Consider the following 24,715-nt stretch of genomic DNA (forward strand, 5'->3'; position numbering starts at 1 on the left):
TTGTGTACCATGTACCTGTCTAACTGTTTCTTAAACAATGGAGTAGTCCAAGCCTCAACTCTGGCAGCTTGTTCCATACACCCACCATAGACCCTTTGTGTCTCCTGTCACAACAAACATTGGCAACGTCCTAGTAAATCTCCATTGCACCTTCATGGTGCATTCACATCTTTTCTATAATGTGGCGACCAGAACTGTATACAATACTCGGCATTGGCCTAACTAAAGTTTGACAAAGATGTCCTTGGTGGTGGAGTCATGGCTTTTGGAAATGTTTTCAGAGTACCCTAGGCTCGTAAATGGAATTAATTTTCATATGCACTGCAGCCATGGTGCGCTGCTGGTAGAGGAGATTAATTATTGTTGATAGGGTGCCAGTCAGGCGGGCTGTTTTGTCCTGCATCATGTTGAGCAGCTCGGGGTTGTTGGTTGAACACGTATCCAGAGGATTTCATCAAATTCCTGACAGGCCTGTTAATGATGGGACGGCTTTGGGGGTATCAATGGGTAAGTTATTTATAACAGGATATCTGGCTTTCGCCCTGGTCTTATAGCAATTGTGGCTGACCCAGTTGACCACTGGCCATTAACTGTTGCCAGGATATTGATGGTGGGGTCTTGGTGATGGCAATGCCATTGAATGCCATCCCTTGTTAGACGTGGTCATTGCCAGTTATTTCTGTAGCGTGGTTGTATCACATATCGGTCCATGCCTGACCCAAGGATAGATTTTGTTGTGTGCAAGCATGGAGGTGTTCCCTTGTTGAAGAGTTGTGATTGGAATTGAACACTCCCAACACATCAGCAACACACGGTTCCGGCTGTTGATGAAGCTGCTAAAGGTGGTTAGGCCTGGAATGCTGTCGTGGGGAACTCCTGCAGTAATGTCTTGGGACTCCGATGATTGCCCTCCCAACATCTACTGCCTTCTGTCTGCATTTACTTTTATGAATGTATAACAATTATTAATTTTAATAAGAGTACATTTTATTTATTGGTTAACTGTTTGTGTCCTTTAGGTAATGGTGTAGTTGTTCATCTGCCAGGTCTCTTTGAAGAAGCTGCAAAAAATTTAAAGAAAGGAAAAGGTTAGTACAATAAATTTCAGGATAATTTTGTGGCTCGAGTAAGTTGGTGTTGATCATTACAAAACATCAGCAGTGTTGTTACTTACTCACTTCTATCCTTAGTGGCATCTTAAGGATAGATGAGAAATGTGAGGTCATACGAAGGAATATTGGGATGGGGGGAGAGAAAGGGAGAAATGGATGCATATCCAGCTGATGCCCAGAGATGAGAGGGGAGGAGGGTGAAGGGGGAGTTTGTTTGCGCACTACTCTCCTATCTCTCCCCCACCGGCAACCCGCCCCCCCTCCCCCCGTCCCTTTCCACCTATATTCCTTCCCCTGGCTTAACATTTCATACCTCTTCTATCTTTATCTCCTTATCTCATGTCTTTTCATCTCTGGCTGTTGTCCAACCATCTACCAATCAATCCTTTCCCCTGCCCCCCACCTGTATCCTTCTATCACTTGTCAGGCTTTGTCCCACTACCACCTCTCTTCCAGCATTCTTCCCCCCTATTACAATCAGTCTGAAGAAGGTCCCGACCCAAAACGTCACCTATCTACGTTCTCCAGAGATGCTGCCACAAAATACTGAGTTACTTCAGCATTTTGTGTATTTTTCAGTAAACCAGCATGTGCATTTCTTGTATCTTCATCTTTTCATTCCCCATCTCAAGTAAAGGTGCATGCCCTCATCCACCCTCTCACTTTCTTAATTACTCTGTAGAATAGATAAAACTTGGTAAAATAAAAATCTATTACTCTTATCATTCGTTTTAACATCAAGGCATAAAACATCAATTAGTGTCAAAGTAAGAACAATCCATCAACTTATAATTGTCTTTCTAGTCTATGCCCAGCTCCCAATTAATCTCATCAATCTCCTTTGCTTGCCGATTTGCCTGTAACCTGTTCTCCCTCATACCTAATAATTCCCCCGATTCACCTACCACCACCCACACTCGAGGTAATTTACACTGGCCAGTTAACCTATCAGTTCAGTGGGATATGGGAAGAAATGAGAGTACCCCATACCGTCAGAACTTGCTCAAAGGTAGCATTGGTTGTTGGAGTTGAATCTTGGTTGCTGAACATGTGTGGCAGAAGCCTTACCTATTGTATCACTCTACTGCTGTACCGCACCGTTTGTAGTTGTGAACATAAGTGATTGCTCCGTACGATTCTTGCTCCTGATTCTCCAACCTACATAATAGAAACGTTTATTCTTTGTACCATTTCGGTAAATGTACTCTCTCTACTCTTCTAAGGATGTGGTTTCTGGAATTGAATGTTGTATTTTACCTTTAGGCCAACCAGTATTTCATAATATATCATAATTTCCATGCTTTTGTACTATCTGCAAGTATCAACGATATCAGCCTTCTCAACTTCTACCAACACCTTCAGGAGTAAGAAGCACTCCAATTTATTTCCCGATTGTGGATGATCAGCCATGATCACATTGAATGGCGGTGCTGGTTCAAAGGGCCGATTGGCCTACTCCTGCACCTATTGTCTGTTGTCTAATGTTTATTGCATTCAAAATCATCTATCTGTATGTGAGCATTTGTAATCAACATAAGTATTTCTTCTTTGTGCCGTATTCAACAAGTAATATAATATAATTTTATATTCATTTTTAGGTCTTGAAGGTTGGGAGGATAGATTAATCATTTCAGACAGAGCACATATTGGTAAGATGAATGATTATTAAATTGTTATTTTAACAATTGAACTAATATAAATAACCTTATTTTTCTGTTTACCTTTGTTACTTTGAATTCTAAATAAAAGTGTTAATTATTGGACACGCATATTGATCATATTTTAGTTGAACTAGTCAAAGGCCTCCAGTCCGAAAAACAATCTCCACCTTTAGTCTCCTCATATTAAGTCACTTATCTATCCAGTTGGCCATCTCTCCTTGGATCCCATATTATCTAACCTTCCAGAAAAGCCTACCATACGGAGCCTTGTCAAATGCCTTGCTGAAATATATATACGTCTACAGCTCTCCCCATATCAATCATTTTGGTCACATCTTCAAAAAAATCCTAAAATCAGATTTGTGAGACAAGAATACCAGGGGCTCCAGGTACATGGATAAGAAATATTTAGGATGATGTGGGCCAAATGTAGGCAAATGGGACTAGCTCAGGAAGACACCTTGGTGACATGTACAAGTTGAACTGAAGGCCCAGTTTCCGTGCTCAATTACGCTATGCTGCTGTGAAGAATTGTTCTTATCCTAGCAACATTGCTGGGTTGTAGTTGTAGATTCACCAGATTAAATCATTTCTTGGAAATGTTGATTTAAGTAATATTCAGGGCAGTAATATGCATTGGGAAGATTTGATTGAATTGAATTACATGGTTAATGTATTGGTTGCTGTATTAATGAGCATGACATAAACATGATATGCCAAAGATATATTGATAACTGATGGACAGTTATGAACATGAATGGACAGTTAAGTTATTTTTGTATCTCTCATTTGTTCATGATGCCGAAACTATTTGAATTCTGAGTTGTCAGGCTGTTTATTTATTACAGTAAGACAAAATAATTCATGTGCTACTTCTATTAACTAAATTAGCACAGCTTTATTAATTATTTATTCCTTTGTTTTAGTATTTGATTTCCACCAAGCTGCTGATGATGTTCAAGAACAACAAAGGCAACAGCAAGCTGGAAAAAAGTAGGGCTTCTATTTTTTTTTTTCTGTGTAAATTGTATACAATAGTACATGAAATAGAATTTGTAATAAATTTTAGGGATTTTTTTAAATTGCAATTTGGTGTCCAGAATGTTGTAACACTGAAGGATGCAGTTCCCCCTCTTCGAGCTTGGGCAAGTTCTTCATAATGCCAAAAAAGTATTCATTTTTAAACCGCTTATGCAATACATCAAGCATTTCTTCTAATCCCTGGTTAATTATTTTATTTTTAAATTGCAATGGCTTGAACTATGTTGAACGAGAAGGCTCTTGGGAACCTGAAAGATCTGAAGGTGGACAAGTCACCTGGACCAGATGGGCTACACCCCAGGGTACAGCCAGGCTACACCCCAAGAGGGTAGCTGTAGAGATTGTGGGGGCAATAGTAGTAATCTTTCAGGAGTGGTTCCAGAGGACTGGAAAATTGAAAATGTAATTCCACTATTTAAGAACTGCGTGAGGCAAACAAAAGGAAATTGTAGGCCGGTTAGCATTTAAACCGGTATACAAGGTATTTGCTTTTATATGTAAACCTTCAATGAATAACGTCCAGTATTACTTTATTTTTTGGGATAGGGCCCTTTATTTATATCCCTGGTACCCAGTGCTATCAGGCTTCCATTCTAAAAAAGGCCTGTTTATTCCTATTGCTTTGTTCTTCAAACAATCTTCTCTTCATGTCCATATGTCATCCAGAATCTTATTTTCGTAGCATTCATTTCAGGTGCCTTTTAGTGCCCTTAGAAAATCCAGATCCACTACATCATCTGGTTTCCCCCTGCCTTCTCTGTTACATAAATCTTCAAAAAAAAGTATGACATTTTCATGCGTTCTTTTCTTTTCATTAAATAAGTTGATTCTTCCTAATATTATGTTATGATTTCCAAGTGTCTAGTCATAATTCTCTCCAATGCATTGGTACTACCTTTAGCACCAAGGATGCGCTCCCAATAATAAAAAGTGCTAATGGAATAAGGGCTAAAGGGAATCATTATAGGATTGTATTTCAAGAGAGTCGACACTACGCTGCCAGGAACCTGGTGTGAATCTCTGCATTGCGCTAGTGCTATCACAGCAATGAAGCGCTCACAGCTTGGTGTGAAGAGATTGCCTGTGGTGCTGAGCAGGCCAGGGTCAGCAAAATGCTGAGATGCAATGCTCAGGGCTGCACTCTGATCAACATGGTGAGGGGATGCTATTGATCACAGTGACAACACCTGCTCTGTGTTGACGCACGGCATGGTTGAGCTTGTTACCTCAGAGAAATCTCCAGACTTGGGGGATCTGTGCAACCATACAGGAGGGGGAGACAGCAATTCCATTGAGTTAATTTCAGTTTAATTTAATTACTTGAACTGAATATCCCAGCTGAAGTGGTGGGGTTTGGAATGCGCACCTTTAGATCAGTAATGTAACTTGTTCTGCTCTGGGCTACTCAACTAATACACTGCTGTACCTGTTGTTCACTACAGCAATTGACACTGTACAGTATAATATAAAGGGCCCTTTATTTATAGTACTATAAGGCTTCTGTCCTGCAATAGACCCATTTATTCCTATTGCTTTATTCTTTAACCAATCTTCTCTTCATGTCAAAAACTAAAATAAAACAATTAACATTAATTCTAATTCTAGGCAGCTTATTAATAAGAACCCTTAATCACAAGTAGTTTGACTTTGGAAAACTACCCTGTTTTCACAATCATCAAACTTTTATAAAGTCATACCATCAGCATCTATTTCTTTCTTATTTTATAGTTTGGGCACCACAAAGAAGGGAATTGGACCGGTGTATTCTTCAAAAGCAGCTCGGAGTGGGCTCAGGATATGTGATCTCCTGACTGACTTTGATGATTTTTCTGAAAGGTATTTAACCTTGTTCATTACTTCAGGTACCACTTGGACTTTCTCACTGCTTCTTTTCTGATTGCTCAAGCCAAACTCAACGACAAGGTCGTGCTTTATGTTACTACTGGTTTTCTGGTTGTAATAGTCTGACTATAATCATCCATGCAGGATAATATTTTAGTTGATGAGTATTAATAGTATTAAAATAAATTCACCAAACAATTTAAAACTACTTGCTGACTATGCCTTTTATTTTGGGCTTTTTTAACCATAAAGTACAAATATGAACATTAAGGTTATCAGAAATACAATTAGTCACATTTGGATTCCTAATTGGCTACATGCAACTAGTACATGCAACAGCACTGCCAAAGGTGATGATAACCATTTCTGTTTATCCTTTTTGAAAATACATAGCCACATGGAATTAAAAGAAAAATGTTAATGTTGATTTTCAACTAAAGAACTGGGAGGAGGTGTCAACTGAAGTGGAGGATAAATTAGCAGTTTAAGATTGTCCAAGGCTTGTTTCTTCCAGTTTGTGATATTGCCATAAGATTGACCATTGTAGGCGAGACTTGAGATTGATTACTTTCTTTACCTGTCAAGGGCATTTTAATAACCTAAGTGCATGCTCCCAACACACTTTAGGCTTAGCTGCTATCCTTTACCTGTTTAGAAAGTGCTCTGCTCCTGTTTAGTTCCAAATTGGGCGACCCTATATTGAAATACATTTACCAGAATTTTGTCAATTCACTTAATTATTAATATGGTACTTTATTCCACACGTTTATAAACAATGCCTATATTTACATCATTGAGAAAGAGCCATGTATTCAGACTTTTAGATTTTAGAGATACAGTGCAGAAACGGGCCCTTTGGTCCACAGGGCCTGCACCGACCAGTGATCACCCCAACATTAACACATTCTCTAGGAACAAATTTACAATTTTTTCAAAGCCAATTAACCTACAAACCTGTACATCTTTGAAGTGTGTGAGAAAACCGGAGCATCGGGAAAAAACCCATGCTTTCACAGGGAGAACGTCCAAACTTCACACAGACAGTATCCATAGACAGATTTGAACCCGGATCTCTGGCGCTGTAAGGCAGCCACTTTACAGCTGCATCTCTTTGCCGCCCCACACGGTTATTTTATTCATGTTTATCTAATCTGAGAGCTGTTTATAAATATACTAAACCTTGCCACAACCCGATAATAGAGATTTGCAAATTATCATTACTCTTATCTTCTGCATGCAGCCAATTTCCGAGCCTGTTTACTAAATAACATGGAACAGTGCAGAACACAAACAGGATGCCAACATAACTAATCTCCTCTGCCTACTTTCCAATTTCTTGAGTTTAAATCTTCAGCTAATGGTTTTTATAGAGTAAATGTGTTATGCTGCATGGAAATGCGGCCTTCTGCTTAACTGATGTGCAAACCAGGTTTTATGATTGAGCTGGTACCATTTGCTTACATTCAGTGCGGATCTCTCTAAATCTTCTTTTGGATGAGAATGGTTCAAGCCTCTTCAACCACTTACCCTTGAAATGATGGAGAACAAAACTGGCTCTGAGGATTTATGAACTCTTTTATATTTCCTTTCTATTACTTGGCAAGTACTTATTTTGGCAATGCCCTGTCTTTTAGTTTAGAGATGCAGTGTGGAAACAGGCCCTTTGGACCACCGGGTCCACACCAACCAGCGATCCCCACACACTAACACTATCCCCACACACTAACACTATCCCCACACACTAACACTATCTCCACACACTAGGGACAATTTTTACATTTACCAAGCCAATTAACCTACTAATTTTGATTCAATGACGGTTTTCTTTGGATTTTTGTATGTTCTCCTGTGTAAGTGCTGAAAACAGTGCAGTTATTTGGCAGGCTAGATTGAATCTGGAAAGAGGGTATAGTTGACACATTTTATGCAGTTAAGATATCTGGCTTTGAAAGTCTCAACCGTACATTTTGCTTCACAGTCAGACCTGTTGGATGTTTTTGGCATTTCTTTTATGATTTTTGTAATTGATGTCATTTTTACAAGATAATTTTATATAAATAGACCATGGAATTGTAGAGCTTTACAAAACGGAAACAGGCCTTTTTGACCAACTCAGCATGGATTTATGAAGGGGAAATCATGCTCGACTGATCTTCTGGAATTTTTTGAGGATGTAACAAGTAGTATGGATAAGGGAGAACCAGTGGATGTGGTGTATCTGGACTTTCAAAAAGCCTTTGACAAGGTCCCACACAAGAGATTAGTGTGCCCAATTAGAGCATATGGTATTGGGAGTAGGGTATTGACATGGATAGAGAACTAGTTTGCAGACAGGAAGCAAAGAGTAGGAATTAACGGGTCCTTTTCAGAATGGCAGGCAGTGACTAGTGGGGTGCCACAAGACTCGATGCTGGGACCCCAGTTATTTACAATATATATTAACGATTTAGAGGAGGGAATTAGAAACATAGAAATTAGGTGCAGGAGTAGGCCATTCGGCCCTTCGAGCCTGCACCGCCATTCAATATGATCATGGCTGATCATCCAACTCAGTATCCCGTACCTGCCTTCTCTCCATACCCCCTGATCCCCTTAGCCACAAGCGCCACATCTAACTCCCTCTTAAATATAGCCAATGAACTGGCCTCAACTACCCTCTGTGGCAGAGAGTTCCAGAATGACATGTGTCATCTCCAAGTTTGTGGATGACACAAAGCTGGATGGCAGTGTGAGCTGCGAGAAGGATGCTATGAGGATGCAGGGTGACTTGGATAGATTGGGTGAGTGGGCAGATGCATGGCAGATGCAGTATAATGTGGATAAATGTGAGGTTATCCACTTTGGTGGCAAGAACAGGAAAGCAGATTATTATCTGAATGGTGTCAGATTAGGAAAAGGGGTGCAACGAGACCTGGTTGCACATCAGTCACTGAAAGTAAGCATACAACAGACAGTGAAGAAAGCTAATTGCATGTTGGCCTTCATTGCGAGAGGATTTGAGTTTCGGAGCATGAAGGTCCTACTGCAGTTGTAATGGGACCTGGTGAAACATGGAGTATATGCAATTTTTGTCTCCTAATTTGAAGGACATTATTGCTATTGAGGGAGTGCAGCACAGGTTCACCAGGTTAATTCCAGGAATGGCAGGACAGACATATGATGAAAGAATGGGTCAACTGGGTTTGTATTCACTGGAATTTAGAAGGATGAGAGGATATCTTATAGAAACCTAAGCCCGTGAAAAGCAACAAGACACAGAACCACATAAAAGTTAACATAAACATCCATCACAGCAGATTCCACATTTCTCACTGTGATGGAAGGCATTAAAGTTCAATCTTCTTCCTCTTGTTCTCCTGTGGTCGGGGCAGTCAAACCATCCGCAGTCATGGCGATCAAAGCCCCCTCAACTGACGGTCGAAGCCCCCGTCGGGGTGATCAAAACTCATGGGTCGGGGCGGTTGAAACTCTCTCCGCGGCATGGAGCTCCCGAGTCAGCCCCTTTTTGCCAGAAACCGCGGGCTTCGCAATGTTAAAGTCCACAGGCCCCGCGGTTGAAGCTTTGATCCCCGGCAAAGGGATCACAAACTCTGCGATGTTAAAGTCCCGCAGACTCCCGCGGCTTGGAGCGCTGTCGGACTCCAGGAAAAGCCACCAACTCCACGGTGTTAGGCCACAGTTGGGACGGAGATACGATACGGGAAGAAATCGCATCTCCGTCGAGGTAAGATATTGGGGGAAAAAAATGTTTCCCTCAACCCACCCCCACATAAAACTAACCAAGAAACACTAAAACACACTTTTTAAACACATACTAAAAATAACATAAAGAACAAAGGACAGACAGACAGACTGTTGGCGAGGCAGCCACTGCTGGTGTTGCTCATCTGGTTTAAGATGTAGATGTCTTTAAACTAATTCTCTTATTGGATAATTTTCATCCATTGGTTTCTGTGTGTTTAATACATTCGATTGTATGAATTTGCATTTTTAAATATATACTTTTTTTACCACAGGTTTAAAGTATTGGCTAATCAGCACATGTCAATGTACCCTACTCTGGATGTTGACATAGATGGGGAACTGGAGAGACTCAAGGTAAGATGAGAGGAAATTCACTTCAATTTACATTGTTTATGTACATTTATTTTAGTTTAATTTAATTTAATATTGTTACATGTATTGAGGTACAGTGAAAAGCTTTGGTTGCATGTTATTCAGTCAAAGATTATCCATTCACGATTACAAAATACCCAAGAGAAATGGCTGACGTAGATCATAATTCAAAAATTATTTTAGGAAAAATGTAAAAGGGCACTGTAAATCTCATCTAAAAGTTTAGTGCAGCCGAGGAAAGCTCGTAAATTGCTTACTAAGCTTTCTTCCCACACTGACAAATCATTGTACACAGGGTCATTTGGCCTCAAAGCGGATGGCTGCTTCTGGGTTGATTGGTGGGGTTGTTAAAAGTATCTATCTTAAGTGTTCCAACACATCTTATTGGAGATGACAGAAGCCCCATAAATTGACAGTGCAACGTTTAATGAAGATGGTTTTCCTCAGCTGTTCAGTAATGCATGGACTTGTGAGTTGCATGTTAAAATAATTTGTGGCTTATTTTTTATTTCCTTTTTAAAGCTTATCTGTCATCATACAAGCATGGCGCTGCCACTCAAATCAATGGGATAAATAATATCTTCAAAACTTACACTGATCTTTTAACCTATTACAGTGGATGGACTCAACTCATTTTGCACCAATCTCAAACTAGTCATCAAACATGCAGACAAAGGTGGGGTTATTGCAATACAACGGATTGGCCTCTATCTTGCAAAGGCTCTAGGATACCTCCTCACATCTACCTCTGTTCATGACGCATCAGCAAACAGCTGCACACAGCCTCCTGCACTGTAATATCACATCAAGCGACATCCTATCCAAACCTCCAATTCCCACCTAACTCTTAACCAAGATTCACAAACAGGACTATCTTGGAAGGCCCAATGTTACTGTCTGCTCTTGAACTGAACTTATCTTCACAAACCTTGACTCTATGTTGTTACCCCTCTGCCCAATTCCTTCCTTCTACATCCAGGCTACCTCCACTTTGTGTAAAAAAAAAAGATCCAACCAATTCTTAACCTGAACAGCTGAACCTGTTCTTAACATAGACAGCTTCTCTTTTGACTCCTCCCACTCTTACAAATCGAAGGTGCAGCCATAGATACTTGCAAGAGCCTTAGCTGCATCTGTCTTTTCATTGGCTACATGAAACACTTCTTGTTCAACCTATTCTGGTACCATTCTCAACTCTGCTACATTGACAAATTCATTGGTGCCGCTTCGTGCACCTTTGTGGAGCTCATCAAATTAATCACTTTCGCTGCTACCACTTGGTTTCTCAAATTCTTTCAAACTATTTCTGACATTTCTCTCCATTTTCTGGATCTTACTCTGTCTCCATCTCAGGAGACAAACTATCTGCTGACATTTACTTACAAACCGTTTGAATCCCACAGCTACCTAGACCACACCTCTTTCCAACCAACATTTGTAAGGATGTTATCGTTTCCCCCCCACTTAATGACCATGTTAACAACATTGTCGTCCAGATGGTTAATATAGATGACAGAAAACAGGACTCCAGCCCTCCAGCACCGATTCTTGTGGCACACCACCAGTCACAGGCATCCAATTTGTTTATTTGTCCATAATTTAAACTATTACTGCTATTTTGATATTATATGCAAGTTTTATCTCAAAATCAATTTTCTCCTTCGAATTTGTTTAATCTTTTGCTGCTGGTCCCTGAAAGAAATCCCAGTCGTCTTGCCTACCACTAACCCTTGATACTTTGTTGGCTAGTGTTATGAACTAGCGGTTTAAATACTTACAACTGCATGTCCACTGATATATTTTGTAGCCTATTTAGGCAAGCTGCTCTAAAGAGTTCCACCTGTGATTTCCCTTAAGTTGAAGATGTAAAGAGCTGATTGGAAATGTTGGATACCAGTAATCATTCATTTTTTGAGACACTGAAGTTTGACTTTTAACTGCAGGGCTACGTGGAGAGAATCAAACCGATGGTACGGGATGGTGTCTATTTCATGTATAAAGCCTTACATGGTCCTGAAAAGAAGATTTTGGTCGAAGGAGCAAATGCAGCCCTTCTGGATATCGATTTTGGTAGGTTTTGGTTTAAATTTCCCTGAAATGCATTTTCTGACAAAAGAGCTGTGTGACCTGTGATATGAAATTTCACTTCCCCGGTCTGGTAATTGTATGATATCACTGCATATCATTGCTGAACCATTGGAAGTATCTTTGTTTATCTTGCTGTACCCAGCACAACAGCATAAATTACAAAACTGTCTTGAGAAATTTTATCTAAAAGCTCTTAAATATGTTTATATGTAATAGTAATTTACATTTGCTTACATTATGATCTGGGCAGTGGGCAGGTGCTATTGACCTGCACAGGAAGGTAGACGCTCCCACCCCCACGAGTCTTGGGCAGATGGGGCTCGTCAGCCTGGGAAGTTAGTCCATCTAGGAGAGGGAAAACTCTGATTTAAAACCTCCACTGCCTTGTGGCCATATCCAGTCATGGAAAAGGCTCCAGGAGTAAACCTCAAGAAAATCCGGAGTCAGAGCCCCTAAGGCAGTTTGTTGTTTTCTACAACCTCGCTCTGGCAGCTTCTGCGATGGCGCTGGTGCCAAACTGTAATGGCCCTGCTGTTCCTTTGGATCGATCAGCGATGTGGAGAGGGGGACGTGCTGCATAGGCAACAGCCATTCCTCCATATGACATCGCCCAGGCTTTCATTAGACCAGGATGCATCACCCATGGTCAGTCATGACCGAGGTGGGGCTACTAAACATTATGATGTTGTGGTTACAATTGGGTTATTAAATGTTTTCTTGTCGGTCCTTTCTTCCTTGTAAAATAGACAATAGGTGCAGGAGTAGACCATTCGGCCCTTCGAGCCAGCACCACCATTCACTGTGATCATGGCTGATCATCCACAATCAGTACCCCGTTCCTGCCTTCTCCCCATATTCCTTAACTCCGCTATCTTTAAGAGCTCTATCTGACTCTCTTGAAAGCATCCAAAGAATTGGCCTCCACAGCCTTCTGGAGCAGAGAATTCCACATATTCACAACTCTCTGGGTTATTACTCCTTATTCTTAAACGGTGGCCACTGGTTCTGGTCTCCCCAAACAACAATAACATGTTTCCTGCCTCTAGCAGGTTTACTCCTGGAGCCTTTTCCATGACTGGATATGGCCACAAGGCAGTGGAGGTTTTAAATCAGAGTTTTCCCTCTCCTAGATGGACTACCTTCCCAGGCTGACGAGCCCCATCTGCCTAATCTCTTAATAATCTTATGTTTCAATAAGATCTCCTCTCATCCTTCTAAATTCCAATGTATACAAGCCCAGTCACTCCATTCTTTCAACATATGGCAGTCCCACAATCCCGGGAATTACTCTTGTGAATCTACGCTGCACTCCCTCAATAGAAATCATGACCTTCCTCAAATTTGGGGACCAAAACTGCACACAATACTCCAGGAGTGGTCTCACTAGGGTCCTGTACAACTGCAGAAGGACCTCTTTGCTCCTATACTCAACTCCTCTTATTATGGAGGTCAACATACCATTAGCTTTCTTCACTGCCTGCTGTATCTGCATTCTTACTTTCAGTGACTCATGAACAAGGAAACCCAGATCTCATTGTCCTACCCCTTTTCCTAACTTGACACCATTCAGATAATAATCTGCCTTCCTGTTCTTGCCACCAAAGTGAATAACCTCACATTTATCCACATTAAACAGCATCTGCCACCTCACCCAACCTGTCTAAGTCATCCTGCATCCTCATAGCATCCTCCTCACAGTTCACACTGCCACATAGCTTTGTGTCATCTGCAAATTTGCTAATGTTACTTTTAATCCCTTCATCTAAATCATTAATGTATATTGTAAATAGCTGTAGTCCCAGCACCGAGCCTTGTGGTACCCCACCTGTCACTGCCTGCCATTCTGAAAGGGACCTGTTAAGCCCAATTCTTTGTTTCCTTTCTGCCAACCAATTTTCTATCCATGTCAGTACCCTACCCCCAATTACCATGTGCTCTAATTATGCCCATTAATCTCCTATGTGGGACCTTATCAAAGGCTTTCTGAAAGTCCAGGTTCACTACATCCATGGGCTCTCCCTTGTCCATTTTCCTAGTTACACCCTCAAAATATTCCAGAAGATTATGGGCCTCTCCCACTTAGGGACTAATTTTAATGGAATTCACCTACGACATCTGGCGACAACCTACGACATAAAAAATTGTCAGCACTTTCGCTGAAAGAAATTTTCAACTTGTTGAAAATATTGTGGCAGTCGCCTGTAGTCGCCCAAAAAAATCACCTAAATGGGACAGGCTCATTAGTCAAGCATGATTTCCCCTTTGTAAATCCATGCTGTCTAGGAACAACCCTGTGAGTGCTATCTAAATGTGCCGTTATTTCATCTTTCATTATGAACTCCAGCATTTTCCCCACCACCGATGTCAGGCTAACTGCTAGAATTTAGGAGATTGAGGGGGGATCTTACAGAAACTTACAAAATTCTTAAGGGGTTGGACAGGCTAGATGCAGGAAGATTGTTCCCGATGTTGGGGAAGTCCAGGACAAGGGGTCACAGCTTAAGGATAGAGGGGAAATCCTTTAGGACCGAGTTGAGAAAAACTTTTTTCACACAGAGAGTGGTGGAACTCTGGAACTCTCTGCCACAGAAGGTAGTTGAGGCCAGTTCATTGGCTATATTTAAGAGAGAGTTAGATGTGGCCCTTGTGGCTAAAGGGATCAGGGGGTATGGAGAGAAGGCAGGTACGGGATACTGAGTTGGATGATCAGCCATGATCATATTGAATGGCGGTGCAGGCTCGAAGGGCCGAATGGCCTACTCCTGCACCTATTTTCTATGTTAACTGGCCTATAATTCCCTGTTTTCTCTCTCCCGCCTGTCTTAAAAAGTGGGATAGCATTAGCTACCCTCCAATCCACAGGAACTGATCCTGAATGTATAGAACATTGGAAAATGAGTACCAATGCATCCATGATTTCTAGAGCCACTTCCTTAAGTACCCTGAGATGCAGACCATCAGGCCCTGGGGATTTATTAGCCTTCAGCCCCTGTCTCCCCAACACCATTTCATGCCAAATGTGAATTTCCTTCTGCTCCTCCGTCACCCTAGGTCCTCTGGCCACTAGTAAATCCTAGAGATTGTTGGTGTCTTCTTTAGTGAAGACGGGTCCAAAGAACCTGTTCAACTCCTCTGCCATTTCCTTGTTCACCATAATAAATCCACTTGTTTCTGATTTCAAGGGACCCACATTTGTCTTAACTAATTTTTCCTCTTCACAGCTTTTACTATCCTCCTTTATATTCTTGGCTAGCTTACCTTCGCACCTCATCTTTTCTCCCCGTATTGCCTTTTTAGTTATCTTCTGTTGCTCTTTAAAATTTTCCCAATCCCCCATCCTCCCGCTCATCTTTGCTATGTTATACTTCTCATTTATTTTTATACTGTCCTTGACTTCCCTTGTCGTCCATGGTCGCCTCTTACTCCCCTTAGAATCTTTTTTCCTCTTTGGAATGAACTGATTCTGCACCTTCTGTATTTTTCCCAGAAATACCTACCATTGTTGTTCCACTGTCATCCCTGCTAGGATCTCTTTCCAGTCAACTTTGGCCAGCTCCTCCCTCATGCCTCCATAGTAATGTAATACTGTAATACTGACACTTCTGATTTTCCCTTCTCCCTCTCAAATTGTAGATTGTAGATGACCTTGATATAATCTGTTAATTCATGATTGAATGTAGAGGCCTGTAAATATTTCTGAATTCGGAAGTGCCTCAAGAGCACTGTCAGTTATGCTAATTTGGTTGAAGGCCAACTTTGTCTGCCTTATAATTAACCCATTCCTCTTGTAGTTTAGAGCACATGAAACTTGCCACTGGAAATTGCTTAACACCAGCAGTTCTGTGCATGGTGAACCATTCCTGGCATGGTTCTTTTCATTGGTGTAAGATTACATTTGGCCCCCTGCATTTCAGCTTTGTGATTGGTAGGCATTGATCCAGAAAAATGGGAGGACAGGGATACAGATGCATCTTAAGAAAGGTATCCTTGGCCTTTAGCCACTGGGACGTGTTTAAAGGCAATGTAAACCGTTGAAAGATTGCTATATCTGTGGATGGTACAGGACCAAATTAATATGGCCTTGGACAGCTCAAAGCAGTGTGTGTTAGGCTGAAGCTGGGAACCCTGTCCCTAAATCTCAATCCAAATACTGATTCATAAATAGAGAGCTACATTGGAATGCAGCTGAGGCTATTGGTGGCGATGGTGGGGGTGGTTTGATGTGAAGCTGTTTAACCAGCTGGAAAGCTTAATGTTGGCAGTATATTCTTTAATTATAAATTAACATTGGTCCATTGCTTCCAAGGGATCCTCCTAAATAGGTACTATGGTAAAGATCACTCCTTGTGATTGATAGAATGCAAGTACAATTGTAACTTTCCATACAATAAAAATAATCAAATAACGCATCACATCATGCCTTTCACATCTTCAACATTACTTTTGTAATGAAGTCATAATATTTACATTATTTTATTTTGTTCTACGTAATTGCACTATTTCAACATTTTTCTTTCCTCCCACCAAAGGTACTTACCCTTTTGTGACTTCATCGAACTGCACAGTGGGTGGTGTGTGTACAGGACTAGGAATCCCTCCTCAGAATGTTGGAGAAGTGTATGGAGTGGTGAAAGCTTACACCACAAGGGTTGGAATTGGTGCTTTCCCCACAGAACAAAACAATGTAAGTCTTCAAGCAGTTCACCAAAACTCATCACTTTCTGCTCACTAAACCCAGTTTGTAATGCTCTACGTCAATTGTTTTCTGTTCCAAATTCTTTATCATGAACGATCAGAAGATTAATTTTTGTCTTGTCATATTTTTGTGAGATTGACTTGCATAGATTCATAGACAATAGGTGCAGGAGAAGGTCATGTGGCCCTTCGAACCAGCACCACCACTCAATGTGATCATGGCTGATCATCCACAATCAGTATCCCGTTCCTGCCTTCTCCCCATATCCCTTGATTCCGCTTGCCCTAAGAGCTCTATCTAACTCTTTCGAATGTATCCAGTGAATCAACCTCCACTGCCTTCTGAGGCAGAAAATTCACAACTCTCTGGGTGAAAAAGTTTTCCTCGTCTCAGTTCTAAATGGCTTACCCCTTATTCTTAAACGGTGGCCCCAGGTTCTGAACCCCCCAACATTGGGAACATGTTTCCTGCATGTAGCATGTCCAGTCCCTTAATAATTTTAGGTACACAAAAATGCTGGAGAAACTCAGCGGGTGCAGCAGCATCTATGGAGCGAAGGAAATAGGCAACGTTTCGGGCCGAAACCCTTCTTCAGACTGAATAATTGATTCCTTAATAATTTTATATGTTTCTATACGATCCCGTCTCATCCTTCTAAATTCCAGACTTGCGAGACAATCGGTGATTGATGACTCCCTCTCCTCTAGTCCTTGCTGCCTTCCCATACTCATTATATTATTATCCCTTCCCCTGATGATAGAAGGAATTCACTAGTATGTCACCAGTTATGACAGGCTGCTTGGAAGAATCTCCCTGAATCTTAATCTAGCAACTACATTCTTAGAATGGCCTTGTAGAGGTGATGGAGTGTAAACATGTGCCGTCATAGCACTTGTGAAGAAGGCAGCTCATGTCCTCTTCCGGCCACATCAGCAGTACCAGGAAAATAGCTGATTTCACCCTCTATTTCTGGTTGGTTTGTTTCTAGGCCGTATGTTGGTTAGTTAGACCATCGTATTGGTGTTTGTAACTAACAGTATCAAAATCTTCTTTTGTGCCAAACATTTGTTCAAACTAGAAATCGGTATCTTTTTGTTTGATTTTTAAAGTATGACCAAGAGGCACAAGAGATTTCAGGTGCTGGCGGGAATCTGGAGTAACAGACAATCTGCTGGAGGAACTTAGAGGCACAAGCAGCATCTGTATCTGGAAAGGAATGGTCGCGTTTGGGTTGAAACCCTGTATCAAGACGCATTGACCATTCCTTTCCACGCACAGGTGCTGCTCAACCCACTGAGGACCTTTAACAGATTATCTGTTGTTCCAGATTGTTTGTGGCTTATGAATTAACCCAAATTGATTACAGGCTAATTCTGGAAATCATGTTTAAAATATATGTGTATTAAGAATGGAGAATAAATCTTCATGTTACATGTCTACAACCACCCATAGTATTGCGATTGAGATAGTCAGAAAAAACAAAATCTCCCTTAAGCAAAATGTAATATAATATGATCATTGACACACAAAAATAAACTCTAAATTGTTCGAGGTAACATCATCGAGACGAAGTCCGTAGTACAAATAGCTTTCTCTATTCCTATACTATATTCCTAAGGAAATATATAGACATATATAAAAGAGGACGTAGGTTCAAGGTGAAGGGGAATCTGAGGGGTAACGTTTTCACACAATGGGTGGTGGGCTTATGGAACAAACTGTTGAGGTAGTTGAGGCTGGGACTATCCCATCGTTTAAGAAACAGACAGGTATATGGACGAAGTGCAGGCAGATGGGACTAGTGTAGCTGGGACATGTTGACCTGTGTGGGCAAGTTGGGCCGAAGGGCCTGTTTCCACACTATATCACTCTATGACACGGAGCATGGAAAGACAATTTGATTCTTTGAACCTGCTTCATCATTCAAGAGTTATCCAGCGTTGAAACAAGCTCTTGTCCCAACACTTCCCAGCCCACCAAGTTGCCTGCCTGATCTTGTCCCAATTGCCTGTATTTGGCCGATTTCCTCTTAACTTTTCCTATCCATGTATCTGTCCAAATGTCTTTTAAACTTTGTGATTGTATCTGCCTCCATCAATTCCCCTGGCAGCTTGTTCCACATACCCATCACCCATTCCCATTAGATTGCAAGGGATCCAAGGAAAGGTTCATGGAAGGAAGCAGTGGGTGATGGTGGAAAGTTGCTACTCGGTCTGGAGGCCTGTGACTAGTGGTGTGCCTCAGGATTTGGTGCTGAGGCTGTTATTGTTTGACATCTATATCAATGATTTGGATGAGAACATACATGGCAAGATAAGCAAGTTTGCATATGATATGAAAGTGGGTAGCTTTGCTAATAGTGAAGATGCTTGTGGAAAATTGCAGCAGGATCTTGACCGATTGGCCAAGTGGGCTGTGGAATGGTTGATGGAATTTAATACAGAGAAATGTGAGGTGTTGTATTTTGGGAAATCTAACAGGGACAGGACCTGCACAGTGAATGGTAGGGCTCTGGGGAGTGTTGTAGATCAGAAGGATCTAAGAGTTCAGGTGCACTCCTTGAGTTGCAGGTAGATAGAGTGGTCAAAAAGGCTTTTGACACATTGGCCTTCATCAGTCAGATTATTGAGCTCAGAAGTTCAAGGTTAGTTTATTGTCACATGTACCAATTAAGATACAGTGAAATTTGAGTTGCCACACAGCCATACTAAGTGAAAAGCAACAAGACACACAACCACATAAAAGTTAACATAAACATCCATCACAGTAGATTCCATATTCCTCACTGTGATGGAAGGCAATAAGGTGCAATCTTCTTCCTCTTTGTTCTCCTGTGGTCAGGGCAATCAAAGCCCCCGCAGCCGACGATCAAAGCCCCCATTGGGGTGAGCAAAACCCCCACATCGGGGCGGTTGAAACTCTCTCGACGGCATTAAACTCCCGAGTCGGCTCCTTCTTACCAGAGGACGCGGGCTTCACGATGGTAAAGTTCACAGGCCCTTTGGAGCTTTGATCCCCGTCAAAGGGATCGTAAGCTCTGCGATGTTAAAGTCCCGCAGACTCCTGCAGCTTGGTGCGCCCGTCGGTCCCCAGGAAAGGCCATCAACCACACGATGTTAGGCCGCAGTGGGGATGGAGATACGATACGGGAAAAAATCGCATCTCCGTCAAGGTAACAAATTGAGTTGGGAGGTCATGTTGTATAAGATGTTGATGATGCCATATTTAGAGTATTGTGTTCAGATCTGAGCACCATGTTATAGGAAGGATGTTGTCAAGCTGGAAAGGGTACAGAGAAGATTTACGAGGATGTTATATTGCCAGGACTATAAGGTCTGAGCTGTAGGGAGAGGTTGAGTAAGCTGGGACTCTCTTCATTGAAGCGCAGGAGGATGAGGGGTGATCTTATATAGGTGTATAAAATCATGAGAGGAATAAATCGGATAGGTGCACAGAGTCTCTTGCCCAGAGTTGGTGAATCGAAGACCAGAGGATATAGGGGAATAGGACCTGAGGATACACGGTAAAGGGAAAATGATTGAATAGGAATCTAAGGGGTAACCATTTCACACAGAGTGGCGGTGGTATGGAACAAGCTGTCAGAAGGGGGGGGGGGGGGGGGGGGGGGGGGGGGGTTGAGGCAGAGACTATCTGAACATTTAAGAAACAGTTAGACAGGTTCATGGATAGGACAGGTTTGGTGGGATATGCGTTAAACGTGGGCAGGTGGGACTAGTGTAGCTGGGACATGTTGGCCTTAGTGGGCAAGTTGGACTGAAGGGCCTGTTTCCACGTTGTATCACTCTATGACTCTCCATGTGCCTCATGAGTGCTTAATCATACGTTAATATTATTTTTTGATTTGTTATGTTCATGAGATAAATTTGTGAATGATTATAACTTTATCTCCACACTCCTGTCTACTGAGGGTAATAATTCACCCTCTTGTTAAAAAAATCTATTTACCAGCAAGATGGTGCTGGAGCATGGCCACTCTCAGTGTGCTCATACAAGAGAAGGATCTACTATCAACCAATACAATTGCTCTACTCTTTTCTGTCTATTGTACTTGAGCTTGATTGTTTTTATCTGATGTGATTGGATAGCATGCAAAACAAAGCTTTTCACTGGACCACTGTTTATGTGACATTGCTTGCAGGAGAAAAGTACTAAAAACACGCAAAAACTCAGAGAAAGAATTTTGCTCGTTCCTTTTGGATTTTCTTTTTGTTAAAACTGCTGATGCTTTGTTCAGTATTTTAACATAAATTCTCCATGACCTTTCATATGCTGAGTTTAAGGGCAATGTGGAATTGATGCGGTGTCAGATGTATTTTATTGAATATTGTATCCAATTATAATTTATAAATCTGTGATTTTGTAGGATATTGGTGAATTGCTGCAGACACGTGGTTCGGAAGTGGGTGTCACCACAGGTAGAAAGAGGAGGTGTGGCTGGTTGGATCTTGTTTTGCTGAAATATGCTCACATGATAAATGGATTTACTGCGTAAGTAATTTAATGGAGTTTTCTTTCCTCTAGACTGAATTTAACGGTCAATACTCAAAGAATTTAAGAATTGAAACAAGTAATAAATTTGTTTTGAAGCACTGCTATTTCTAAACAAATTTTGACGGTGAAAGTAAGACTGCTGGCCTATTTAAATTGAGTTTAATTTGCCTTAAGTAAGATTTAATGGTTTTCTGATTTACCTTTTGTGTAGTTTAGCACTTACCAAACTGGACATCCTTGATGTACTCACAGAGATTAAAGTTGCTGTGGCTTATAAAGTCGATGAGAAAGTAATACCACACTTTCCAGGTAATTATTATTGCATGATTTGTAATATTTTGGCAGGATCTAGTCCTGTTGGAAATGGAGGCAGAGAAATGGTACAATATTTCCAGGAATGTTTTAGACAGTTTTGAGTATTATTTGTGTCAAATATTTAATGCTAAAATCTATGTACTTGTAAATAACATTTTAGTGGATTGTTTTTCAGTAAGCTTGTTTTACCCAACAATAAGTATGATCATTTTCTCCCAGCTAACCAAGAGGTCTTGAACAAGGTGAAAGTTCAGTATGTATCCCTGCCTGGTTGGAACACCAGCATAGCCAAATCCAGAACATTTGAAGATTTGCCTGCAAATGCCAAGAGCTATGTCCGATTTATTGAAGGACACCTAGGGGTGCCTGGTAAGTGCTGCCTTTGCTGGATGTTAACATCTCTCAGCACTGAAAAATGTTTTATAATGAAATGTTTATTTAAGAATTCGATTTGACCATGTTTTATACAAAATAATTAGATCTGATTTGAGGTACTGAATCATTGCTTTACTTCTTCTGTTATAGTGAGAAGTACCTTCAGTATAAACATTGCAGAAATAAAATTTGAATTCATGCAGTAGCAGGTGCTCCCAAAAGAGTTATCTAAGTCTTCTGCTATATCTCCAGTACAGGAAAGCCATAGAGGAGGGGGAGGGAGGGGCGGGGTTGAAGCTGAGGTTTCTGCTGAGGACTGATTTATTGGAAGCAAAGAGGAGAAGATCAGAAGGAATGCTGAAAAGATGGCAAGGGATGAGATGGCCAGAAGGGTTAGGGTGAGAGGAAAGTGAATTTGGAGGAGGATCTGGAGGAGTTAAAATTCACAATAGATTTACAAACTGTTCTGGAATCATTCGGATAGAAATCTTGGCAGTTTTATTGGACTTGCACCCAACATCCATTCATGTTCCTGAAGACTACAGGAGCGAATTGAGAAGTGCAAGCAATGAATGAGAAAGTAATTATTTCAGATCTGTTCAGTGAAGCCCTGCATAAGATCAAGGAGCAGCGCCTCAACACCCATCTCGGCAAGCTAATCTCCTTGGGATTCAATATTGAATTCAACAATTTCAAACAGCCATTCTCTTCAGTTTGTGTCAGACTGAACTGTTTTCGTGTAAGGCAGGTAACAATGGAATGCTTAGCGGGTCACACAGAATCTGTGGGAATGGACCCGGGTTGGCATTTTCATTCAATGATCTTTCTTGATAAGAAGCCATCAAATGGGACACTGGCCATCAACAGAAGCTCGGCTCATTCCCTGCATTCTGATCTTCATGGATTCTGAGCCTATGAATGATTTTGAATTCTTCTGCTGACTTTCTCTATATCCAGTTCTTTGGCCAAGAGTCCCTTCCAAAGAATGTGGGCAATTTCACCCATCTCCAAAATATCTGATGCAACTGGATCCTTTTTCCAGCCTTTCAACCTCTCACAGCTTATTCAGCACTAATTGCTAATGCAACATTGACTGTGTATATAGGATCGACTGTGTAGTACTTTTCCCAATATCAGAGCTAGATAAAACTGGAGGACATAGTTTTAGGGTGAAAGGGAAGTTCAGAGAGGATATACAGCGGTCCTCCTTCAGCCAGAGGACCGTAGATACCTGGAATGCACTGCCTGAGAGAGTGGTTGATGCTGGGTGGCTAACAGCATTTAAAACGTGTCTAAATGAGCACAGGCAAGGAAGGCTACGGACAAATGTTGGAAGATGGAAGGGGGTTAATACAAAATGGTACCCACTGGTCAGCATGGGTGAATTGGGCCAAATGTCCCACCTCTATCCTGTACGATTCTATGAGCGCCATTATATCTACTCTGATAATGAGCATTTCCACAACACCCTTCAGATATCTTCCTCTTAAACATGATCTCCACTATAATTGACACTACTCCAAACTGTGTATATGCTCTATTTTTTGCACTTCTCTCACCCTCTCTTCCCAATGAGAACAAACATGGTTCCCCATATTCTCACTTTCCATTGTACTAGCTTCTGCCCTTACTTAAGCATTCTCCATAATTGTCACTACCTTCAAGTGTATTCTATTACAGGTGCACAACCTTTTATCCGAAAGCCTTGGGACCAGACACTTTTCGCAATTCGGAATTTTTCGGCTTTCGGAATGGAAGATTTTTAGCGTAGATTTTAACGGCTGGCTCAGTGGTAGAGTGCTCGGCTCATATCCGCAAGGTCGCGAGATTGCGCCTCGATCCCGGCAGTTACTCGATCGCGAGTTTGAGTCTTCAATGTAGTTTTTTCTTGCAGAATAGGAGAGAATAGGGAGGGTTAGGCTGGGGTCATTCTCTGCGAGATGATCTTAGTGCGGGAGACAAATGTAGGAGAGGTGTACTGACTGTGTGGGCAGAACATTGGAAGTGATTGCCCACCATTCTCAAAAGCCAATGTGTCTCCCTGTCCCTGGGATAGCAGGGGGCGATCAAACAGCACAATACCCCCCTCCCCCTCCCAACTCCAGAGGAATCCGCTCCCCAATGGGCCGCTACGGCGACAAGTGGCAGTTCGCCCACAGCCCGAGCTGCGCCCCCTCATCGCCACCCCAAGAACAAGACGTACCTTGCACACCATCAGCTTCTGCCCCTACGGGGAGCGTGTTCCTCTGGAGTTGGAGCGGGGCTGGGCTGGAGTTGCTGATCTGGGATCTCCATGCTTGCAGTGGGCCTGGGGGTTGGTGTCCCGATGAGGGGGCGCAGCTCGGGCTGTGGGCGAACTGCCACTTGTCGCCGTAGCGGCCCATCGGGGAGCGGCTTCTGGTGGTCCTGACGTCTCCGGCCAGTTTGCAGTTTTCCTCTGGAGTTGGAACGGGGCTTGGCTGCTGCTGGCTGTGGGTCTCTGGGATCTCCGTGCTTGCAGTGGGCCTGGGGGTCGGTGTCCCGTTGGTCCTGACGTCTCCGGTGACTGGCACTGACCTGCTGGCATCGCCGACGTGAAGGCTGTGCAAAGCCGGTGCAATGGGCAGGGAGCTGGAGAGGGGAGGGAAGAGGTTCACACACATGGCCGGGAAGCAGAGGGGTGTAGATGGGGTGAAACTGAAGGGAATGACAATCTGCTGCTGCCTGCCCGCTGAGTTAAAAAGTTTCCACGCAAGACTCACGATACACTGTGTATCGTGAGTCTACCGTGGGAACTTTTTAACTCAGCGGGCAGGCAGCAGCAGATTGTCAATTATTAACCCTCCCGCGCAATATACCCTCACCTTCTCTTTTATGAATGGGAATTTAGTTTTCCATTCTTCGAGGACCGACCGGAGGTTCCGCTGTCACCTCTGCGGGCCGCCCTCGGTGAACGTCTTCAAGGACCTTTCTTCAAG

The 24,715-nt window shown here is 42.1% G+C and overlaps 1 protein-coding gene across 1 annotated transcript in view; it reads left to right on the forward strand.

Annotated features, from left to right (window-relative positions):
• The window catches only part of adss2 (adenylosuccinate synthase 2), a 69,688-nt gene that overhangs the window by 41,111 nt on the left and 3,862 nt on the right, over positions 1 to 24,715 (forward strand). Inside the window, exons 3-12 of the mRNA XM_055639298.1 lie at positions 1,020 to 1,088; positions 2,711 to 2,761; positions 3,700 to 3,766; positions 5,543 to 5,650; positions 9,673 to 9,754; positions 11,716 to 11,842; positions 16,390 to 16,544; positions 20,941 to 21,065; positions 21,280 to 21,377; positions 21,603 to 21,752. Of these exons, the coding sequence (XP_055495273.1) occupies positions 1,020 to 1,088; positions 2,711 to 2,761; positions 3,700 to 3,766; positions 5,543 to 5,650; positions 9,673 to 9,754; positions 11,716 to 11,842; positions 16,390 to 16,544; positions 20,941 to 21,065; positions 21,280 to 21,377; positions 21,603 to 21,752 (1,032 nt within the window). The remainder of the gene's footprint in view (positions 1 to 1,019; positions 1,089 to 2,710; positions 2,762 to 3,699; positions 3,767 to 5,542; positions 5,651 to 9,672; positions 9,755 to 11,715; positions 11,843 to 16,389; positions 16,545 to 20,940; positions 21,066 to 21,279; positions 21,378 to 21,602; positions 21,753 to 24,715) is intronic.

The sequence above is a fragment of the Leucoraja erinacea genome, chromosome 8 (assembly GCF_028641065.1).
Source record: "Leucoraja erinacea ecotype New England chromosome 8, Leri_hhj_1, whole genome shotgun sequence".
NCBI lineage: Eukaryota > Metazoa > Chordata > Chondrichthyes > Rajiformes > Rajidae > Leucoraja > Leucoraja erinaceus.